Below are 19,616 nucleotides of genomic sequence, written 5' to 3'. Positions count from 1 at the left end.
ATGCAAGTTAATAGATTTTATTTATATCAAAAAATAAAACTGGAAAAAAAAAAGAAATATTAGGAGCTACGAAGCTCATAGGCTGTTTCTCGTTGCCTTTTCTGAATATAGGTGCATTCCACACGCGCCAAAAGTACGTGCTCGGCACGTACTAGGGTTAGGAAAGGGCGTCCCTTCCGGACACTCTAATCCTAGTACGTGCCGAACACGTACAAAATGGCGGCGCCCATTCTACATGGGCACCACCATTGTGACGTCACAACCGCGCCGCCTCCAAACGGAGCGGCGCGGAAGTGACATCCTGGGGTACCCTTTCCGCAGTGCCTGGGGTGCCCTTTCCGCAGCGCCGGAAGCAGCCACCTTTAGACGGCTGCGCCAGTGATGCAAAGCAGAAAGGGGCCAGGTGGCCCCTTTCTTTTTGTCCCCGCCGCCCCAAGGACACCCCTTTCCAGGCTGCGGGGAAGCGGCCTTTTGCCGTTTCCCCGCGGCCTGGAAAGCAGCGGATCGGGGCCTCAGAGGCTGCCACTGTGGCAGCTGAGGCCCTGATCCAGCGGGGAAAGGAGCGGGTACAGGCTGCCCCAAAGGGGCGGTCTGTAAACCGCCATTGACTACAACAACTGATATTTCTGGGTAGTCTCCCTTCCAAGTGCTAAGCAAGCCTGACCCTTCTTAGCTTTTAAGATCAGGTGGGATCTGGGGCTTTTAGGGTATTTAGGCTTTTCCCCTTACATAATAGACTAGATTAAATGGTAGAATTCAAAGATATAGTCGTGCTAGTCTGTAAAACAAGGATGGAATGATGTGATGAATGCATCTGAGAAAGTAGATTTAAGTCTACAAAAGCTCATGCTGCCAATTTCTTCCAGTCAGTCTCAAAGGTGCTACAAGATCTCTTCACATACTAGCTTGAACAGCAAATACCTAACTAAATGAAAAGTTCTTCACTTGGACTCGAAACAGATGGGCAGATATGGGCAGCTTCCAGTCACTCCAAGGGCATGGTGTTTCCCTGACGCACCCTCCCCAGTGTGCCCAGAAGTTGCTCCAGGGCCATGCCGGGGCCACACAAGACAGCCCAAATCTAGCCCCCAAAGGAGGGGATCTTTTCAGCTCCTATTTGGGGCTGTGGCAGCAGGTGCCTTTGGGCTGTGGTGTGTGTTTGCCGCAGCTCTGGGGCGATCAGGCTGGGATTGGCTTCTAGCTGCTCCTTCCTGACCATCTGCTTTGCCCTTTGCTATCAGAAGGACCAGAAAGACACGAGCAGCCTGCCTTCCCTTGGGAATGATCACCTAGGAAGCCCCCTCTCTCCCAGAGCCCCACCGAAAGTGCCTGCAAGGTTGATGTCACCGAGAAAGATTTTCCCATGATGATCTGGAAGCCCAAACAGATTCATATGAGATAATACAGGCCTCAAACAGACAGGCCCAAAAGGGTCACTGTTGGCCTTTTCATATTACTTAGAAATTGCTAATAGGAAGTCCATGTTTTCTGCATAGGAAGGCATTAGCCATGTTCATGTGGAGCAACTAGAATAACAGGGTAGGGTTGTCTACACTATTAAAAAAAACCCCTCAGTTCAAATTCACTATGGATATATGTATATGAAATCTTCTCTTCAAGTGTACATAATAATAAAATATCTGATTAGCAAGAAGATAAATCAGGACAGAGTGGAGGGACCCTGAGTGGGCTTTGTTTTGGAGAAACTTCGTAATACCCGTTTTTTAAATTATTATTAATTCAGTCATTAAACAAAGACCAAAATGGCAATGATGTTAAAAAGAGCTTTTTGAGTTCATATTTCACTTTTCTGGGATGAATGCCACCTGACACAAATCATCTGATTACAATACCACCATATATTTATTGATTGTGTCTGCTATTATATCAGCCTCAAAATGTTAAAATATTGAAGCAAAATGGCAGTGTCTACATATTCCATAAAAATACAGTGGACCCTTGTTGTATGCTGGGGTTTGGTTTCAAGATCCCTCCATGTATAACAAAATCTGTGGATGCTCAAGTCCCATTAAATATAATGACATAGCAAAATGGTGTCCCTTATAAGAAATGGAAAATCAAGGTTTGATATTTGAAATTTATACTTTTTGTGATTTTTGAGGTAGTGTTATTAGCTAATAAATTAAATTGTGGGTCTGAAATTGCTAGAATGCTTGACAGTGGACACAGATCATTTGGAAGCTAATTCAGGCGGTGTACAGACCGCCCCTTTGGGGTGGCCTGCACCCAGCCCTTCCCCCAATGGATCGGGGCCTCAGCTGCCACAGCGGCAGCCCTGAGGCCCCGATCCGCCGCTTTTCCAGGCCGAGGGGAAGCGGCAAAAGGCCGCTTCCCCGCAGCCTGGAAAGGGGTGTCCTTGGGGCTTCAAGCCCCAAGGACACCCCAACAGTGGCGGGGAAAGGGAGAAAGGGGCCACTTGGCCCCTTTCTCCTTCGTGTCACTGGCGCAGCAGTGTAAAGGCTGTGCCAGCAACACAAACCCAGGAAGGAGCTCCAAAATGGAGCTCCTTCCGGTGCTGCGGAAAGGGCACCACAGGTGCCCTTCCACGGCTCCAGGACGTCATGTCTGCGCCACTCTGTTTGGAGGTGGCGCGGCTTTGACGTCGTAATAGTGGCACCCATGTAGAATGGGCACCGCCATTACAACGTACTAGAGTTGCGGGGCATCTGGAAAGGATGCCCCGAGGCAACCCTAGTATGTGTGCAAGCCGGCTCCTCAGATAACTTTATTACATCTGAGCTTTAAGACCTTAGTTTGAGCTATCCAGTTACTCAAATGTTGCTCTTTTTCATAAGCAACTCCTAATTAGTTTTTTTGCCCAGAAAGCTAAGTAGGAGATGTCTAGATAAACACTTTCAAGATAAAATAATAAAACAAAATCCAAAATTCACAAAAGATTGTATCACAAAATCTTTTGTGGATTTTACATTTTGTTTTATTTTGCTGCATGTCCAGCATGGCTACCTCATGTTTCCAAGGCACAATATTGCCACTATACAGAACCTAGACATCAATGCTACTTACACTGGTGGCGCAGTGGTTAAATGCCTGTACTGCAGCCATTCACTCGAAACCACAAGGTTGCGAGTTCAAGACCAGCAAAAGGGCCCAAGCTCGACTCAGGCTTGCATCCTTCCGAGGTCGCTAAAATGAGTACCCAGACTGTTGGGGGCAAATTAGCTTACTTGCTAATTAGCTTACTTGCTGTTTACCGCTATGATCTTTGGAATAGCAGTATATAAATAAAACAAATTATTATTAATTATTATTTTCTTTCTCAGCTAAATGTAAAACAAATAATAAAAACACAATTCAAAGATGGCAATATGGAGCATCTTAAGTGTTTTTGCTTAGGGTACATATTTAGGAATATGGCTTGATGGGCAAGTACCCAAGCTCTTTTACCTAGAACATCCATAAACAATATTTTTCTTGTCTGCAGTATGTAGGCATGTTCAAACTTACCCAGTTTCTCCTCTGGGTGTGTTTTGTTACTGAACATTAGCTCCTACTAGCCTCAAAATAGAATTGGGACGAATTAATCTGAGTGGCAGCAGATCTTCCAGGGATCAGGCACATCACCTGCTACCTGATCCTTTTAACTGGAGATGGAATGGACTGAACCTGGGACCTTCTGCATACAAAGCTAGGTGCTGTACCATTGAGCTGTGGTTCTTTCTTTTCTGCAAGAACATACTGAGATTAGCATACTGGATTGAAGGTGTACAAAACATTGAAATCCTCTATTTTTCCTTTGAGATGCATAGTGAAGACTAGGTTATGGAAGGCAGAGCTTGGAAGCATTAGTGTACTTTTCTCTAGGCTTTATGGAGCCAATCATGATTGAATTTGCAAACACAATCACACAACAGACTTCCTATCTTGTTACCAAGGATAACCAATTGTTGCCATCTCTTCCAGCTAGGACAATCTGGCAAACTCCAGATTGTTGCCACTTGCCTCCTCCCACCATAGCATCAGAGAGGAAGAATGGCAAAGAAACCCAGTGTGAATACAATACAACCCCCTTAAAACAACCTCACATTCAGGGTGAGCATAAATTGTTGATGTGGATGTTGGGAATTGCCAGCAAATAGTCGACGACAACAGAAACTTTGTATGATTATTTAAAACTGAGACAGCCACATTTGCCTGGTTGAAAACATACTCCCCCAACCTAATCTGTACAGACAGAAATCTTCATCAATGGCCAACCCCAACAAAGTCTGTAGAAGGAAACTGTGTAACTGCTGGAGTTATTCTTCAAACTTTTCACTCCTATCCTAACAAGGCTTTCTTAGTTTCTACTCTGTCTGTTTCAAAATCAGCATGTGCCTTTCTGAAATATACTGCTCTTACAAGGTTCAAGTCAAATCTGTTGAACCATTTTCCAATAGTTCATCACCTATATCTATCTGGCCCACATTTTTATGTACTGTATGTAATTTATTCCACACTTACCACAGGGCCACAATTGTGTCGCTGTGAAAAATTCTAAAATCATGCAGTCTTTATACAGAGTCACCCAAAAATGTATTTAGATTTTGTGTAGCACTGGGCAGGGGGATTTACTTGTTTTTAGTCCACGAGGCTGGAAAACTGCAGTTGTGGGCATCTAGCACTTTCATCTTCATGCTCTGAAGTTTTATCTCGGTTTAGTATTGTTTTTAAAGAACCCAGAACGGGAAGGATATGGAAAGGGTGGAGCACTATAGGGAATTTTGCCTGTAACTGGAAAAATGGTTTTAAGAATTGTTAAAACAAATCTAAAACAAATTTACTAAGCTGTAAGTTTCTGGACTGCTTCCCAAATTGTGTTCCATTGTATTTTTTAAACAGGCTTTTTTTGGGGGTGGGGGGGATAGATGAGAAAATCATACCCATCTATGGTAAAAGTACTGTGTTGTATATCAGGAAAAATTCTTTCTAATGCTATTTGGGTGTAGATTGGCAAGGGTTCTGACTCATCTGATCTAACTTTTATAAAGTGGTGCTTTTAGTTAAAAAATCAGAATTTTAGTTAGTACTCTGGCAAAACATATTTATTTTACTGATATCTCAGGATTAGATGTGTGTGTATGTGTGTGTAGTGGTGTTCTGTCAACATCTACTGCTCTACAGGGAATTAAAAAAGGATGAGTGGTTACTTAATTATTAACAGTATTCTGTTGTTTCAATTGTAATGTTAAATACCTTAAATAAAAATAATGCAATGCCAAGAATATAGTACTGGGATCTTACCACTTCCTGAAGCACAGGCTACTTAAACTTGGATCTATTGAGAAACAGGAAAAATACCATAACAATGCCTGCAAAGGTTAGCACTGCTCCTGCTGCTTCAATTAGGAAAAAAACAACCCAATAGAGGAAAACAAAAGAACAAAGAGTGGATGCTGCTGCTGCTGGAAGGTCCTTTAAGCACCTCCCAAACAGCAGCACCTAACTGTCCACTTCCTTCACCAGTACTTTCCAGAAAATGCCCTGGAGTAGCAGGTGAAATTAAGTGGATAAAATAAAGCCAGAAATACTTGTCCTATTTTTGCTCTGATCTAGAGCTAATAATTTGCAAAGACATTCCGTATGAAAGAGAACTACATTCAGGAAAGACTTCATTAGTTGGGTTTGGATTGTCACATCATTGATTAATAATCCAGCATAAGAGTATTATTTTTCACCCTTTGCACATGTGAAGAACTCAACGAACAAAGCAGGAAGTTAATTTTCATTTTTTGTTTTTCTCTGCAACGGGATAAACCATAGTAATGGTGTTAGAGCAAGCTAATATGTCAAGCCATCTTCAAGCTGTGGTGTCAAATCAAGCCAGGATATTAAGCCAAATCAAGGTGAAGGTTGAATTCTATGATTAAAATGATTAAAATGAAAATGGGAATCTCTATGCATTTGTCAGATACACTGTTGCTCCCTTGTACTCTCGCCAGCTTGTCTGCATGAAGTGGTATTAAGTGCTTATATGTAGCATCAGATATGAATGTGGTGATTCACAGCCATTAAAACACCTGTGTAAAGTATATATATTTTTAAACAATAGAGCTATCTAAAGACAGCATCATAAAAATGTAAAGCCTTGTCATGCTCTAAAAGGCCTTGTACCAAATATAAGAAAATAATAGTGCCATCCTATAATTAGTTAACCTGCCCTTCAAAAGTAGGGGTTTCATTTAATAATAATAATAATAATAATAATAATAATAATAATAATAATAATAATATTCCTGTTTCCCCGCCTCTCCCATTGGATCAAAGCGGGGTTACAGACTAGATAAAATCCAACATATAGATAGAAGTCTTTAAACAAATTACTAACATTAAAATCTCAGCATATCAATAACAATTAACAGTTAAATTACCAGTTAACAATACAGTCGGGGAATAGAGCAGCATCTCTTTCAGGGAACATGTCAGTCAGTATATTATATCATATCGTGGTAAGTTTGGAGGAAAAGCTCGGTTTTAATCACTTTCTTGAATGCCTGTAGTGAGGTCGCCAGGTGGATGTCCTCAGGAAGGCTATTCCACAAACTTGGAGCCCTTATAGAAAAGGCTCTTTGCGAAGTGGAGGCATATTTGGGATTCCTTGTTTCCAATAAATTTGTACCCGATGATCTGAGGGTGCGGGGCGGATTATGAAGGGAGAGGCGGTCCCTTAAGTAACTCGGGCCCAAGCAATGTAGGGCTTTATAGGTAATAACCAACACGTATTGTGCCCGGAAGCTAATAGGGAGCCAGTGAAGATCTTTCAATATAGGTGTTATATGGTTAAACCTTGAAGAGCTGGTGACCAGTCTGGCTGCCATATTTTGTACTAATTGAAGCTTCCGAACTTGGTACAAGGGTAGCCCCATGTACAGCGCATTATAAAAGTCTAGACGAGAGGTTACCAGAGCATGTACCACCGTTTCAAGATCCCTTTGGTCCAGGCAGGGTCTCAGTCGGTGTATCAACCGAAGTTGATAGCAAGCTCTCCTGGCCGTCGCATCTACTTGAGATGACAACTGTAGGGATGAGTCCAGGAGTACTACTAGGTTGCGAACTTCATCCTTCAAGTGGAAGTGTGACCCCGTCAAGGACGGATGGACAAATATCCTTCCTTAGACCTTGGGGTCCTATCACTAGTATTTCCGTTTTCTCTGGATTCAGTCTGAGTTTGTTTTCCCTCATCCAGCCCATTACTGACTTCAAGCAGGCGTTCAGAGGAGAGATGCCTTCCCTAGTCACTGCATCAGTCGGAGACATAGAGAACCATATTTGGGTGTCACATCAGCATACTGATAACACCTCGCCCCATGTCTCTGGATGATCTCTCCCAGCGGTTTCATGTAAATATTGAACAGCATGGGGGACAGAATAGCTCCTTGAGGGACACCAGATGTCATTTCCCTCATAGAGGAGCATGCGCCCTCCAGCTTCACCATCTGGAATCTGCCCGAAAGGTAGGGGTTTCAGTGAGAAAAGCATAGTCAATAAGAAGGCCCTTTACTGGCCATCTGTCTCTCTATATTGGAATAGTTCTGAACACAATATGTATTACTAACACTATTTTGATGATAAATTCCACAAACCTAGGTCCTTTCAGTGAATTTTTATTAAAATAGTAATAGGTGGTGATAAAAAGTTAAAGGGAAATAACTACTACAAAATGATAACATTGAACGTTCCATCAGTTTCACATAACTTACTGGTATTTGGAAGTTTTGCAACTCTGAAGTAGGTTTCTAATACTGTACTGCCATTTTACATATGGCAAGCTGAGTGGTATACCCCCAGTCAGTCCTGAACTGCAGTTTCCCACATTGAGGTCTAGTGGATTTTTATGAACTGTTTGTGGTAGCAAGTGGTGGCAGTTTGCATTGCAAAATTAGTTTTCAGCTATTCAAATACATAAACTGCCTTGTCTTTACAACCTGGAGAAATGTTTTTCGATAGTAAATATAACCAGAGCATTTCCTATCTTTTAAAATCAGAGCAATTGTAGGTTAACCAATTTTAAAGCTTAACTGTCTTTCAGTTGTTATCCCTTTGGCAATATGTTATTGGTTGTGGCATGTTTCCTGGCATGTGATTTCTTTTTGAGAGCCTTTCCCCCACTGTTACTGTACATTTAGGTAATGGTTTTATAAATTTTAATAAAATAAAATTGCCATGAATTCTTGCCAGATGTATCAGTGCAGGTGCAGTTATAGTCCTGGTTAAAAATTTAGAAACAATAAAATATTTGTTTTTCTTGTGTAGTGTATTTGTAATAGGATGTTTATAGAGAGATTTGTAACTTCCTATAATTCTTAAACAGGCTGAGGGAGATTTGAATTAGAGTGGTACAATAGGACATTCTCTTCTTAAGAGCAAACATTTTACTTCACCCCAGTTGCAGTAATCATGTCTGGAGGTCCATAGGCTGCATAGATCATGCTTTTTCCATCATAGTACAGAATGGTGTTATGTGGGCACTGCATACTTGTGTAACACAGAATGGAAGGATTGTATGTACATGCCATATCTTTAGCTAGCTTCTGCCTCAGCTTGACACACTGCCTGGACATTGACTGGATTCTTATGCTTTATGGTGTGTGCATATGCACTACAGTATGTCTAGAGCAGACAGAATGAAACTCTTGTTATATTTACCCAAGTAGAACTATTAATGATGAGATTTCCTTTCTTATATTTAATTGGCAAATCTGAATTTGAAGTAATACCTTAAGGGTAAGGAGTAATCTAAAATAGTAGTCAGTGTTATGTCTATACAAACAATTACTTCGACTTTAAGATATAGTGCTGCTTGCAAAGCCAAGGTGACTTTGGCCCAAAACACACTGCAGAAATAATTCTGATTGAGACCACTTTAACTGCCCTGGATCAATGCTAGGGAATTCTGGGAACTGTAGTTTTGTGAGACCTTTAGCCTTCTCTGTCAGAGAGCTCTGGTGCCATAATAAACTATGGTTCCCAGGATTCCCTAGCACTGAGCCAGGGCATTTAAAGTGATCTCAAGTTGGATTGTTTCTGCAGTGTTCTGTTGGGAAGAGAAAAGCACCATCCGAATATTCTTTTTTCCTGACAAAATCCATAATGATTTAAATGCATCATTTATTGGAGATATTTCATATCATAAAGTAATTTTGTACCATTAATTAACATTTGTTGTCAATTTGTGGCACAATGCAAACCACTGTGTTTTATCTTACGGATTTCATCCACCGATTCAGTTGTTAAAGTGTCATAGGGGCTGTACAGATTAGAAGAAAGGGGCGGCCAGAGACCACTCCTTTCTCCACCGGATCGTTGCTGTGGAAATCACACTGCCGCTACAACAATCCGCCCCCAAAAGGAGCTGTGCCAGTGGTGCCCTGGCATACATCGATGATGCGAGCATGGTGCCGTGATGTGCAGATGCCATGCCACGCATGCAACATCATGGCAGCCCCCGTGTGGATGGGAGGCCACCATGATGGTGGCATCTGTATGGAGTAGGGTTTAGGAGCGTGCGATCGCTGCACGCTCTCGAACCCTAAAATTGCCGCCATATGTCCCACCCATATGTACCAAGCCATAGAATTTAGTATTCAATTGTGTGTGCGTGTGTGTGTGCGCCCTCAAGTTGCCTGTTGACTTATGATGACCCCATGAATTTCATCGGTTTTTTTTAAGGCAAGGAATACTCAGGAATACACCATATAGTTTTTCCAGTTCCTTCCTCTAAAATTTAGCTTATAGCACCAAGTATTCATTAGTATCCAAGTACTAACCAGGGATGAACCTGCTTAGCTCTCAAGATCAAACAGGATCAGGTACCTTTGGGGCATTTAGGTTGAATTAAGGAAATAAAATTTAACTTAAACTTCACTCTGAACATTTTGATTCTTGAACTATTAGACATTGATTAGTTACTTGCAAACTGTGAAGAAAAGAGTTGCATGGAAATCCAATCAACATTTTTAAATTACTTGAATTTACTCTGGACATAATCTATATTGCCCTTTTGGAATTCTGTGATATTTGCACTAGAAACATCATGTGAGACCTGGTGGCGCAGTGGTTAAATGCCTGTACTGCAGCCATTCACTCAAAACCACAAGTTTGCGAGTTCAAGACCAGCAAAAGGGCCCAAGCTCGACTCAGGCTTGCATCCTTCCGAGGTCGCTAAAATGAGTACCCAGACTGTTGGGGGCAAATTAGCTTACTTGCTAATTAGCTTACTTGCTGTTCACCACTATGATCTTTGGAATAGCGGTATATAAATAAAACAAATTATTATTATTATTATTATTATTATTAATTATTATTATATGTTAATTTATTTCATGAAGTTATTTGCATCCCACCTTTTGGAGATAACTATTTCCATACCATTCAGGGACGTAGCCAAGGGGGGGTTTCTTGAGGTCCGGACCCCCCCTTCCATTAGAAAAATGAATGGTGCGTGCTGCTGCGCCACCGCACCCAAGCCTCATTATAATGGTGGCACTTAGTCTGGACCTCCCCTTACTAAATTCCTGGCTACGCCCCTGTACTATTCCATTTCTAACCTGTATTTGTCTGGTGTTATTTGCTTACATATATGGAGCTTCTTATAAGGCTGAGAAGATTGATACAGGGCAATGAAGTCTCCAAAGCATAAAAAGCAAAGATTTTATCTGTCCACTGTATTTCCAGGTACACCCCTTCAGGAATATTACCAATAAAACTGTTAAAATTTTATATCACAAAGGGGTGAAACAGACTGCCCGCTGTTGCGGCAACTGCTTGTGTGTGGCTTCTATCCGTTCCGGCACTGCTGTTTTATATTGGCTTCTGAAAAGGAGTATTTTACCCCCCACTCCTCTTCAAGCCAGCTTTTTACTTTTATGGTGGCATTGGGGTGGCTTCTGGCTGTTTTCAGGGTGTGCGTCGTGTAAATGCCATGCCCCCAACACAGCCTGATAGCGCCCCTTTTGGCCCATCTGTTTCAGGGCATAGTGCTATACTCATTTATCTGCTGATAAATTCTGGTAGAATCAGAGGGATGTCTGTGGAAATATGACTGAATTATGCATTTCCCTGTCAGTTGGGCATGGTTGGGTACTGTACTTGTAGTCTTTAACATTAGGCGAGCTGTAGCCTAAATCCAATTGCCAACCCATTGAATAAATTGATATCTGGTAAATCAAAACGTATAGAAATCCTATTGCTTTAATGGGTCTATCATAGTTGGGACTAGCAATTGGATTTAATTCCAATACATGAAGTGTATGGTTCAGTAGGTTCTGGAAAGTATGTACGTGAAAGTACCACTCCAACGTTTTGAAGTATTTTGAAACGGTATTGCAGTAGCACTAGGTGGTGCTACACATCCAAGACAGAGCAAGTATTTTTAAATATTATTTTGTTGGTGGTTTTTTGTATGCAACAGGTGATCACCAGCCATTGTAGGACTGCATCTTCTAGCAGCCCTAGCCAATGAGTTGCAATTTAACAGCTAGGGTTGCCAGATTTTAGGGGCTGGCCTTGAGTTTCCAGTTTTCATCAGACATCTCCAGGCAGGAGACAAATTCTTCTGTTTTGGTGAGCTCAGCTACATGCAAGAAGAAAGAACTCTGTGCTTAACTCCAGCCCAGCTATAAAAGAAGCAGTTTGCTACAGTTTGCATGGATTAGTTCATTTGTTGCTGCAATTTGCAAAGATTCTCCATAGAGTCCATATATGTCCTTAGTAAATAACTTCCTACTTCCATCCTAGTTGTTGTAGTGCCTCCACTCTGCTCTGCATTCACCTTCTGGCTAGAAGTGTGTGTGTGTGTGTGTGTGTGTGTGTGTTTACCTTAGGCTACATTACATATTCTCTATCCTGTCACCAGAAACAAGGGAGAAAGAATAATCCCCTCATTTCACCTTGATCTGGAAACAGCCTCTTTAAAATTTCTGTGTACATCTGTACATTCAGGTTTTGCCCCAGAAACCTCAGGGTCTGGAACAATCCTGAGCTGGCAACCCTACTAACAACATCCAGAGAAACACACAATTCCTACCCTAGTCTACAATTTTAGAGCACGGATACATGTGAAGATTTTGACTTTTGAAAATTCTTACAAAAGGCAGAATATTATGATGGTATAGAAATATCTAACACTAGTAATAGAAAAGCTACTGTTGATCTTTTCCCTTTTTATTTATTCCCCTTGATCAGTCTTCTTTGAAACTATTTTCCTTAGGAGTTAGGAGGGACAAAGATGAAGGAAAGATACCTGCAGTGCTAAGAAAGAGATGAAAAACAGCTGATGAAGGCTAGCCAATGACTTGTTTTTTTTTAAAAGATTCGATTCCCCCATTCACAAAAAATCCTTTCCATCTTTATTTGCCAGATGGTGAGCCCTCTTTGTACTTTTTAAGATAGAGCTTTCATCTGTTGGGTTGTTATTGCATGTAAGCACCATATGTAGCCAGATGTATAGGTTTCATTCAGAAGTAACAGTGGACTTTTCCATACGGCGGGGACCTATGTGCTTCCATCCTGAAAATGGTTAAAGTGTTGGCATCCGAGTAAAGCAGGCAAATTCGCTAATGCTTATCACACACAGAGCACAACAGGGTGTTAAAAGTACATTACTTAGGCAAGAATATGGGTCGAAAAGTGAATTTGGGTTTCAGACTGATGAGGACAAATCCCTGTTGCTAGCTTGGAAATAACTTTTTTGCACATTCTCCAAACTGTCATTTCCACAAGTGCGCGCGCGCACACACACATGCTCCAGAGATGGAAGGGAAACTGGGGAGGAAAATCTTCTTCGCCCCAGAAGCTGTTTTAGAGGGAAGCAGGTTGAGGTTCCCCTTTGCAAACTCCCTTAAAACTACACACAAACACAGACACACATATACACTAGAGACAAAGAGGAGGTGGCTGGTCCATAAACTTGCTTGATTTCAGCAAGGGCTGAAACTCCCAGATGCCCTCCTTTTCCAGGACATATCCTCCATTTCCCTGTCCTGTACAGGAGGAATTCCAAAACGTCCAGTCTCTGCTTTCTCCCACCAGTTGTTCCTTGCTGCAGGAGGAAGGAGAGGGAAAGAGGGGTGTGTGTGTATATATCCCTTTAAAAATAAGGTTTTCTCCCTCTCCTTAGCACAGCAAGCCAAGGGGGGTTGTTGGGGTCCAGACCCCGCCTTCCATTAGATAAAATGAATGGTGTGTGCTGCTGCGCCACCGCACCCAAGCCCCATTATAATGGTGGCACTTAGTCTGGACCCCCCCTTCCCAAAATCCTGGCTACGTCCCTGCAGCAAGGAACCCTGGGAACAGGGAGAATCAGGGACATGGCTTTCAACCTGCTGCAATTACGTGAATAGAGTGAATTTAAAAATGAACTGGACATGAAAACATGGCTTTTTGGGGGCAAAAATGCTTATTCCCTGATTCACTTTACTTTCTGTCCGGATTCTGACTGGTTTGTGCGCAGCATCATTTGAAAAGGAATAGTGAAATTGTCTCTAATGCCCTGGATAACCCTGCATTGTGACTAGTTTAACCTTCCACTTTTCCCTGTGTGAAAAAGTCCAGTCTTGGGTCAATAAACCAAGCACTTTTCTATGTCCTACACACACACACATGGTTTGCTTCAGTGCTTCAATCCGACCTTATCAAAATATACTTTTCCATGATACATGTACCAGTAAACTAATAGATGGTCCTGATCTAAGTGGGGGGACATCACCCTGTCATTTTTGGGTGAGGTGTTCCTCTGTGATATCAATTCAGGTTTGTAAATAGCAATTGAACAACCAATTTCTGCAAAATTCATGCAAAATTATGTTTTAATAAACCAGGAGAGATATTGGGGCCATGGGAAAGAAGGATGAAGGAGGGAGCATGTGGATGCATAGCTTTTCCCTCATATCAAGAAACCACAGTTTATTAGGCCAAGATTGTTTGAAGAATTGGACCTTAGATTGAGATTTACATAGATAATACAAAGAAATAGAGGCTCACTATTTCAGTTTTGTCAAAGAGAAGAGCCAATTAAAATTGTAGAGTGTGGTTGCCTTTGTCGATCTCATATAAAAGGATTGCAACAGACCATTATAGGATCACATACTCCAACCAAGAATTTATATTGTGTGTACATGTACTTTTTCATAAACTAGTTTTATGACTTAATCATAAAACAAGCAATCCTTACTCCATAGCAGGATTCTGGGTCATGCAGAGCCTCCTAGACAACCAATTTGTTTTTCTGAACACAGTATTTCCATGTAATACAGAGAGTGTCCTTCCACATACAACAACTATTAGCAGGCATTAGCAGGAAAGTCATTAGCTAGATATATGGGGTAAGTTTGAATTGATATCTTGAGATTTTCACCTTTTTGTCATGTTTCTCAAACTAATTATCACAATATAACTTTGAGATATGCACCATACGATATTGCTAATGATGTCAAAAATAGAAAGGAAAGTGCAGAAATGTAAGGCTCCCATTTATAACTCTCCAGTCACAACCTCTACTGATGTTTTTACACCAGCTGCAGTAAATTTTATTCAACTAAATTTTATCACAAAATTTCAGAGATAACAAAATGTTTCTCTTTTCTAATGTGAGCTGCTGCTAGAGATCCAAACAGTGGTTAGTGACCCAATTAGGTACATAGCAAGCATAAATCAAACTGAATAGAATTGATTCTTAAATTTGTTGTTTTCACTGAAGTTTTCTGTGCAAAATTACAAAACTACAAATTTCACATTGGTACTGATACAAAATCTGCTAAACGTATGATTTAGTCCAGAAAGAAACTTTGGCAAACTGTACAATTTTTTTTATTAGTACATCTGTAAACTTTTCTTCTCTGCACATATAAACAACTCTAGTCTACTTCCCTTCTCCTCCTTTTGTATTTTTTTGGTGAAACACAGGCTTCAAAATGTGTTGAACATGAATAACTGAGTACAGTGTGCCCTTCTGCTACAGCAGTAAGTCTTGGAAAAAGCTACTGGCGTCAGAGATGTGGACATTCAACTATTTTGCTCACAAGTGATTTCCACAGTTTTCTGCCCATCGTGGAGAAAACAGATATACAAAGAAATTGTAGTTCTTTCATATTTGCATATCCCAAAATGTTTTAGTAAATTATTCTGTGCAGAAATATATGTGGGTGTTTTTGTACAAGAATTATGACATTTTGTGCAAAAACCACTGTTTTCAGATAGCTACATGTGTTATTGTGCAAGATTGTTTTTCTTTTCTGCATGAAAATCAGAAACCTTGCACACAAAAACTGTGCTTCCCAGTGCCTATTACCTCCCAGTGAAATAAATATGGCCAAAACCAGCTAAAATGAGAGGGAGCATGAAGACCTCTGGGAGTGATGTCACTCCCTGGTAGCAGGCTTCCTGGTAGCACCCTGTGGCCCGTGGGGTGGAGTGGAGTGGGGAAGATTGCCCCCTGTGCATTTGCTTACCTTCTAGAGCAGTGATCCAGATGTTTTTGGATCCAGATGTTTTTGGACTTCAGCTGTCAGAATCCAGCATCACTGGCCATGCTAGATGAGGCTTCTGGGAACTGAAGTGCATTTGGTTGCATAGTCAGGTGTACATTAACTTGTGCAACATTCAACAGAAGACTTGCAAAGAACAAGCACTTCATAAGACTGAAAGGTTATCCCTAGCCTAGAAAAACAGACTAATTCATGTGTGTTGATGAAAAGCCTTTGTCCAATCAGTGTACAAGAGAGAGTTGAACTTCTGCAAGAATTCTTCTAGATGGATGTTTGTACTGCTGTGTTGTTGTATAGAATTTGTTAAGATGATCTTTATGCAGCAAGGAATCCACCTTGAAACCAAGTATTAAAAATATTGTTGCTCCACACTATCACATTTGAGTAGTGAATAAACAAAGATTTTGTCTTGCTAGGAAGAGAGACTATTGGAGAACATTTATATTATTTGTTTTATTTACAGAGACATAAACTGTGCACTTGGGGGAAAGGGACACACAGATAAACTCTTAAGTGTATATTGCACAACCACTAACTCTGCATCAAGCTTTTCAAAGAAAGCAACTGCACCCCAGAGTGTCTTACTTTTAGTCAGTTTACAGATCTTCTTCACTCTCTATGAAAATAAATATTCATCGTCCCAACAATATACAGTCAGCCCTTCTTATACATTGCTTTTTTATACACGGATTCAAGCATCCATGGTTTGAAAATGTTCAAAAAAAGTATAAATTTCAAATATCAAACCTTGATTTTCCATTTTTTATTTTGCTATGTCATTATATTTAAAGGGACTTGAGCATACACGGATTTTGTTATACACGGGGGATCTTAGAACCAAACCCCAGCGTATAACAAGGGTCCACTGTATATCTGCCTTTCACATTAACTGAAGTGTATGTTTAGAGGGTAAGTTCCAGTCATTAATTCACAATGAAAAAAAAATCAGATGAATATCCCTGACTGACAGAAAAAGGATGGCCCCCAAGTAGTTGTAGTACTATCTTATAGTCACAATATCTTTGTAATTCGTTGCTTAACGTTGAGATGACAATATTTGCCATTCTTCAAGAATGCTATTTAGGCATCCTTTCACACATTTGATGAAACATTAATTTCAATTCCACATGAATGACTTAATTTTATATTCAGTGCCAACAAAAAAGTTCATAATATATCTGATATTAATTAAAAAGTAATAATATAAAGGAAGTAGCACAAGACAGTTGGGTATGAGAAGGCTATCTGTTCTAAGCATAGCCCTGCTGGTGATTATGTTCTTTTCTACCAACACCAGCTTGCATGTAACCTCTGTGCAAATGAAATACTTCTAAGGTTAGTAGCTTTCAATTTGTATATTATTTTTTCCAAATTAAGTCATACTCGTATAGGGAAACTTGCCCTTATAAAACATCTTCCCCAATTCTTTGTTAATGTAATTAACAAACAGCAAGAGTTTCCTCTGAAAACTAAGCCATATAATCAAATTGTGGTGTCTATAGAAAAGGCACCCCAAAAGGTCAGTTTCAACAACCCTCCAAATTATTCTCTTACTTTATAACTTGTTTTATAGAGTACAGACACAATTTTCTAATGAGATGTAATGAGAAATATTGGGGAGAAGTAATGAGAACATGGAGAGAATGGGGAGCACAGCTATGAAAGAACTAGAAAAGATCCCAAAATTCAAAGATATACAGATGGCATAAAGGTTGGAATCATACAAGCCATTGTATTCCCTATTACCATGTATGGATGTGAGAGCTGGGCTTTTAAGAAAGAAGATAGAAGATATGGTGCTGGAAAAGAGTGCTGAGGATTCCATGGACAGCCAAAAGGACAAACAAATGGGTCCTAGAGCAGATCAAGCCAGAAATCTCCCTGGAAGCCAAATGACAAAATTGAGGCTCTCATACTTCGGAAGCATCACGAGAAGGCACAACTCACTGGAAAAAACAAAATGCTAAGAAAGGAGGAGGGAAGTAGAAAGAGAAGAAGGTCAATACTAGATGTATGGACTCTATTAAGGAGGTCACAGGTATAGGTTTACAGGAACTAAGAAGAACAGTGCAGGACAGGGAGTCTTGAAGATGTCTTATCCACAGCGTTGCCATGGGTCAAGATCGACCTGAGGGTGGATAACAACAACAAATGAAATTCTGTCTGCATGAGAAAGGAAGAGACAAATGGAGAATAAAACAAAAGAACACATTACACTTTGCTGTGTAATGCTATGTATTACCCACATGCCAGAGGCAGATTTGACCCCTATCCTCAAGAGATTAATGAAGGTGTCAGTTGTAGTGGGTGCCTAGCTAATGAGAATCTTATAGGCGAGGTACAGACCACCCAAAAAGGGTGGTCTGCCGGCGCCTTGTTTTGCTGCGCAAGGGAGCCGCAGCGAACAAACCATGTGGCTCCCTCACACAGCAAAAAGAACCCGCAAAAAGCGGGTTCTTCTTGTGGTGTGATTGTGACGCCACAGTGCGCCAATGGCGCACTCACAGCATCACAATGACACCAGGACATGCAGACGCTAAGCGTCTGTTGTGTCAAAATGTCGGCGCCTGTGTGTACAGGGTGCTGCCATTTTGACACCCTCGTCACATGCTAGGGGTGAAGCACGTATGGGCAGTGTGCCCTCGGCCAACCCTTAGCACGTGACGAGGGCGCACTATAGGCCGGTCTGTATAGCGCTATATATGGATGCTATTTCTGTATATGTTTTGCAAAATTATAGCTCAAGAGCCTGTATTTTGGAAGAAAGAATGGAAATCAATATATTCTGTGACAGTGTCTTCATAGAGTGAATAAGCCTATTATAAAGTCAGTTCTCATCATTTAGCCTCCTATGTATAAATGTAAGATAAATTAAAGTAAATGCAGGCGAGTTTAACAGAGAGAAAAAAGAACCAGAAAGCTGTCGAGGTGGACTTAATTAGTAAAAGAGACCTTGATCATGCTGGGTAATGCTTGATGTCAGCTGAGTATGTCTGTGCCTTCATGTTGCCTGTCAATTTATGGTAATCTCAAGAATTTCATAGGGTTTTCTTAGGCAAGAAAGACTCAGAAGTAGTTTTGCCAATTCCTTCCTCGTCTAAAATACAAACCAATTACCTGGTATTCATTGGTGGTCTCCCATCCAAGTAAAAAACAGAGCTGATTCTGCTTAACTTCCAGCCAGTCCTAAACACTAATGAAGTTTTTTTCCATTGGCAGAAGATAAGGATCACTGTGCAATGTGAAAAAAATGACAATATATTCAAGCTATATTGATATCAAGCCATATTAATGTGCTTTTGCAAGTGAGGCATTCTATTAATCTGAAGGAGGGTGATGTGCCAGGCTCAAATAGGATGGGAAGCCTGCATTTAACCCTTGTTTTGTTGCCCATTTAATATTGTTTTATAGTCCCTCGACGCTTCCTTTAGGTGAATGGGTTTGGGGAAAGCAATAATGCAAGGCTTATTAGACTAAAGATGTTAACTCTGGTTTTGTGTGTGTGTGTGTGTGTGTTCTTTTGAATTTATTATATTATTAATCAGCTGCATATTGCAAAAAGTCTTGTTTCCTAAAAACAAAGCAAAACAAAGTTAAAACAAATAAGCAAATGAGTTGAAAGCAACATGCACACTTCACTCTTCTTCTTTCTTCTTCTTTCTTAAGGCCCTTTTTGCCACCTTGCGGGATTCCCACCAGCACCTCTTGTCCACTGTTTAGAAAAAATAATGCTGGACTAGATAGGTCTTTGATCTCATTGAGCCATGCTTTCCCATTTTGAAAATTGTGAGCCAGAATGAATTGAATGGTTGACTATATTAATACTACACTAAATGTTTGTATCTTGTTCACTTTTGTATTTTGTGTTCAAACACTATTCTTTTTTCTTTTTCTTTTTTCCCCTTTTTTACAACTTAACAGTACTATTTCACTGTCCTTTTTGGCCATGAAGGACAGAAGCCACTTGAGCTCCGGTGTGAGGAAGAAGCAGATGGAGAAGAATGGGTAGAGGCTATTCACCAAGCCAGGTATGAAACCAACTCCAGTGATGACAATTAGTTTCTGACCAATCAAACCTGGGGTTTACTTAGACAGAATTTCCAGCTTTCTCTTGTG

The 19,616-nt window shown here is 40.7% G+C and overlaps 1 protein-coding gene across 1 annotated transcript in view; it reads left to right on the top strand.

Annotated features, from left to right (window-relative positions):
* RASGRF2 (Ras protein specific guanine nucleotide releasing factor 2) overlaps nucleotides 1–19,616 on the top strand; it is a 147,548-nt gene that overhangs the window by 19,097 nt on the left and 108,835 nt on the right. The window contains exon 2 of the mRNA XM_042447812.1: nucleotides 19,422–19,528. Coding sequence (XP_042303746.1) covers nucleotides 19,422–19,528 — 107 coding nt within the window. The remainder of the gene's footprint in view (nucleotides 1–19,421; nucleotides 19,529–19,616) is intronic.

Source organism: Sceloporus undulatus, chromosome 2 (genome assembly GCF_019175285.1).
Source record: "Sceloporus undulatus isolate JIND9_A2432 ecotype Alabama chromosome 2, SceUnd_v1.1, whole genome shotgun sequence".
Lineage (NCBI taxonomy): Eukaryota > Metazoa > Chordata > Lepidosauria > Squamata > Phrynosomatidae > Sceloporus > Sceloporus undulatus.
Note: the sequence above shows the minus strand (reverse complement) of the source record. Positions and strands in the feature narration are given on the sequence as shown.